At 41.6% G+C, this 3,929-nt stretch overlaps 1 protein-coding gene across 6 annotated transcripts in view; it reads right to left on the reverse strand.

The window, feature by feature from the left end:
- brox (BRO1 domain and CAAX motif containing) overlaps positions 1-3,929 on the reverse strand; it is a 47,195-nt gene that overhangs the window by 14,359 nt on the left and 28,907 nt on the right. For all 6 annotated transcript variants that reach the window (XM_043687328.1, XM_043687331.1, XM_043687332.1 and 3 more), the window contains one exon: positions 1,584-1,689. In XM_043687328.1, the coding sequence (XP_043543263.1) occupies positions 1,584-1,689 (106 nt within the window). The remainder of the gene's footprint in view (positions 1-1,583; positions 1,690-3,929) is intronic.

The raw sequence follows: 3,929 nt of genomic DNA on the forward strand, positions 1-3,929 counted from the left end.
GGAAGTGTTGCACCTCCTGCGGTTGCAAGGGAAGGTGCCGGGAGTGGAGGTTGGGTCGGTGGGGGGTGTGGATCTGACAAGGGAGTCGCGGAGGGAGTGGTCTCTACGGACAGCTGATAGGGGAGGGGAGGGAAATATATCCTTGGTGCTGGGGTCTGTTTGGAGGTGGCGGAAGTGACGGCGGATGATGCGCTGTACATGGAGATTGGTGGGGTGGTAGGTGAGGACCAGTGGGGTTCTGTCCTGGTGGCGGTTGGAGGGGCGGGGCTCAAGGGCGGAGGAGCGGGAAGTGGAGGAGATGCGGTGAGGGCACCGTCGACCACGTCGGGGGGGATATTGCGGTCCTTGAAGAAGGAGGCCATCTGTGTTGTACGTATTTTGAACTGGTCCTCCTGGGAGCAGATGCGGCGAAGGAATTGGGGGAATGGGATGGCGTTTTTACAGGGGGCAGGATGGGGGGAGGTGTAGTCCAGGTAGCTGTGGGAGTCGGTTGGTTTGTAGTAGTTGTCCGTGTTGATTCGGTCGCCTGAGATAGAAATAGAGAGGTCGAGGAAGGGGAGAGAGGAATCTGAGACTGTCCAGGTGAATTTGAGGTCGGGGTGGAAGGTGGTGAAGTGGATGAACTGTTCAACCTCCTCGTGGGAGCACGAGGCGGCGCCGATACAGTCATCGATGTAGCGGAGGAAAAGGTGGGGGGTGGGGCCAGTGTAGTTGCGGAAGATGGACTGTTCCACATATCCTATGAAGAGGCAGGCATAGCTGGGGCCCATATAGGTGCCCATGGCTACCCCTTTCGTTTGGAGGAAGTGGGAGGATTGGAAAGAGAAATTGTTCAGGGTGAGGACCAGTTCAGTCAGTATCAATATTCATTACCTGGTACATTTTTCATGGCAATGCATCTACTAATTGGAATCCACTTGCCAACTAATGGGTACTCTCCCCTCTTAAATAGTATAAATGTTGGTTTTCACTTTAAATTGGTATACCTGTGATTTGCCTCAGAGTGCAAGACAAAAATTTTTAGCAAAATGAGCATTTTTTTCACCAATGTTATTTGTCCCCCATCCTTTTAAAGTGATGATTTACCTAAACCTCCTTGCAAAGTGCTTACTTCCTCCGACTTCCCTTACTTGAAACTGGAATCATTAAACATTCAAAGGCACAAAATAACATGACATCCAGAATAATACACTGCTCAGCACTACAACACATTGTGCCAGTTGGACAAGAGCTACACTGTAGTGATTTGGCACCACTTGCTGAGCCACTACTGATTGTGGAGTCACATTTAGGGCTAGAACTAAGGTTAACAGGTTTCCTGTCCTGAAGGGTATTAGTGAAGCAGATAGGATTTTGTGGTAATTCAGCTTCATGGTCATTTTCACTGTTAACTTACATTTTGTAAAAAAAAAAGCTCCGCATAAACTACCATAGTGGGATTTGAACTCAGGCTGTGGGTTATCAATCTGATAACATCATTCACAAAACACCATTTAATAATGGGAGGCCAAATTTGTACTGAAGTAGCTTAGGTTATAGAAAAAAAAATTAAAAGCACGGAATGCACTGCTATCGATTCATACCTTCTTGAGCCTCAGCTTGGCACTGAATGATGTACGTATCTAGAACCCGTGATTCAAGATCCTTTCCTTTCTCAGGTGCTGTCACAAGTCTACTTACTTCACCTTCCTTCAAAGATTAAAATTAAATTGAATTGAATTAATCACATCAGTTTGAATGCACCAAAGATAGACAAAGCTCAAGATTCTCTAAATCAATCACCTTCTGACCAGGTGTCCGCTATGTTTGCTAACAGATCAACATAATGAAAGTTATATAATGCTTTCACAAGGAAGTTGGAATTGTCTTCTTAGGGTCTTTGGAGTTTATGACAATAATAGATTTCTACAGCTGTTATTTCCACTGCTACTTACTGGTAACACTTTGTTGCAAGATCAGAGTGAAATACATACTGTTCACATTCAAGAATTTCCAAGCACTTCAACTGCATTGGAACGAAGTAGATCACATTACATAATGACGCAATTGGTCGAACCCCTCTGTTAATTAAACCAAACACCCAGAAAAGCTCGCCTTTCCTTATAATCTGTTAAAATGAGAGAGTTCCCAAATCCCTCTATTTAAAAGAAAAAATATCAATTTATTTTTCTAACTCTAATAGTGAACATTAAAAACAATGTATTCACAAATCCAAGCCCCCCCCTTCTCTTAACTACATACTGACTCCAATTCTATAAAAATACTGTTTTTTATAGTATTTCCAATAAAGACACTGTTCCAATAAGACACTCATTAAAGTTACATGAACTTATTCTCAAAACTACACTGTCTGTCTTCCTTGCTGTCTTCCGTTTTCTTGCTGTTGGTCTCTCTGGGTCTTTTTTTTTCCACTGCAAATAGGCTTTACATGAAAAGGTAAGAGTTTTTTTATTTCTTTAAGAGAACAATGTTGGATGGGCAGTTAGCTCTCCAGCAGTTTTTCTCTGACCAATTTTCAAAATGTCCACATTCTTATACACTCCCAAACATCGGATCATCTAATTGGTTCAATGTTGGCAAAACAATAAACTCGAACTAGATTGGGTTTTTAAGTCTCCTGGAGCAGAATTCAAACTGATCGGCTAACTTCGAATTTCACAGCCAAAATGTTACATATTTTCAATTTTCCAGTTCACTCTGGGACTTCCATCTCGTCGTATATTCAGGCGCTTGTAATCTCTCAGTTCAGAAAAGCATTCTCTCTAAGGTACACCCGTTTATGCTTTCAACTGCATAACACCAGGTACAGCTGTTATTTGCACTGCTATATACTGGTTACACTTTTTTGCAAGAGAGAGCGTGAAATACATACTGTGAACACTCAAGAGTTTCCAACACTTCAACTGTACGGGAACAAGTTACATACCAAACAGATCACATTCCAAATAGCAAGTCAGTACAAACAATACCACAGGACACAGACAGGTGCAGGAACATTTGAACCAAAGTAAAAACATTAAAATCAATCTATATGATGCCAACCCTCAAGACAATCGGCCTCTTATAAAGGGCATCCAAGATATTCTCTATGTGTTCCCTGGATTGAAATAGTAGGCCTTGTCTGGAGCAATGAGCTAGGGAGAGTACAATTGACCTGGACAATCTGGGGTGGTATAAAATTACCCAGTACCCAGGAATCAATATTTATAGAGGAGGAAAGAAGCTTTCATCACTTGATCAAGGAACAGTAAGGACAAGCACTGAAAATAAACCAAATCTGAAAGGGCCTGCACACTTGCTGGATTGATTGAATGATAACCACACTTAGGTTAGGTTATGACACAGAAGTCAAACCCCTCTGCTCATTAAAACTAACACTCCAGGAAAGCTCGCCTCACCTTGTAATCTGTTAATAGTGACAGTGAGTGAAAATAAAACCCTGATGTCCACTGTTTAATGGAAAACCAACAATTTAATTTTCCTAACTCTAACAGTGAACCCTAAACAAAAACTATTAACAAATACAAGCCCCCTTTTTCTTAACTAATCACTATTTGACCATAACTTCATTAAAATGCTGCTCCAATAACCTAATTATTAAACATTAAATCAACTTAAGGTCCATGCGTCTCTTACACCATCTTCCTTCCAGTCTTCTGACACTACTGTCTTCTCCCTGTTAAAAATCACACAACACCAGGTTATAGTCCAACAGGTTTAATTGGAAGCACACTAGCTTTCGGAGCGACGCTCCTTCATCAGTTGATTGTGGAGGGCTCGATCGTAACACAGAATTTTTAGCAAAAATTTGCAGTGTGATGTAACTGAAATTATACATTGAAAAACTGATTGTCTGTTAAGCCTTTCATCTGTTAGAATACAGTGATAGTTTCACTTCTTTCATGTGTAAATCACAAACCCCTTTTTTT

Source organism: Chiloscyllium plagiosum, chromosome 3 (assembly GCF_004010195.1).
Source record: "Chiloscyllium plagiosum isolate BGI_BamShark_2017 chromosome 3, ASM401019v2, whole genome shotgun sequence".
Lineage (NCBI taxonomy): Eukaryota > Metazoa > Chordata > Chondrichthyes > Orectolobiformes > Hemiscylliidae > Chiloscyllium > Chiloscyllium plagiosum.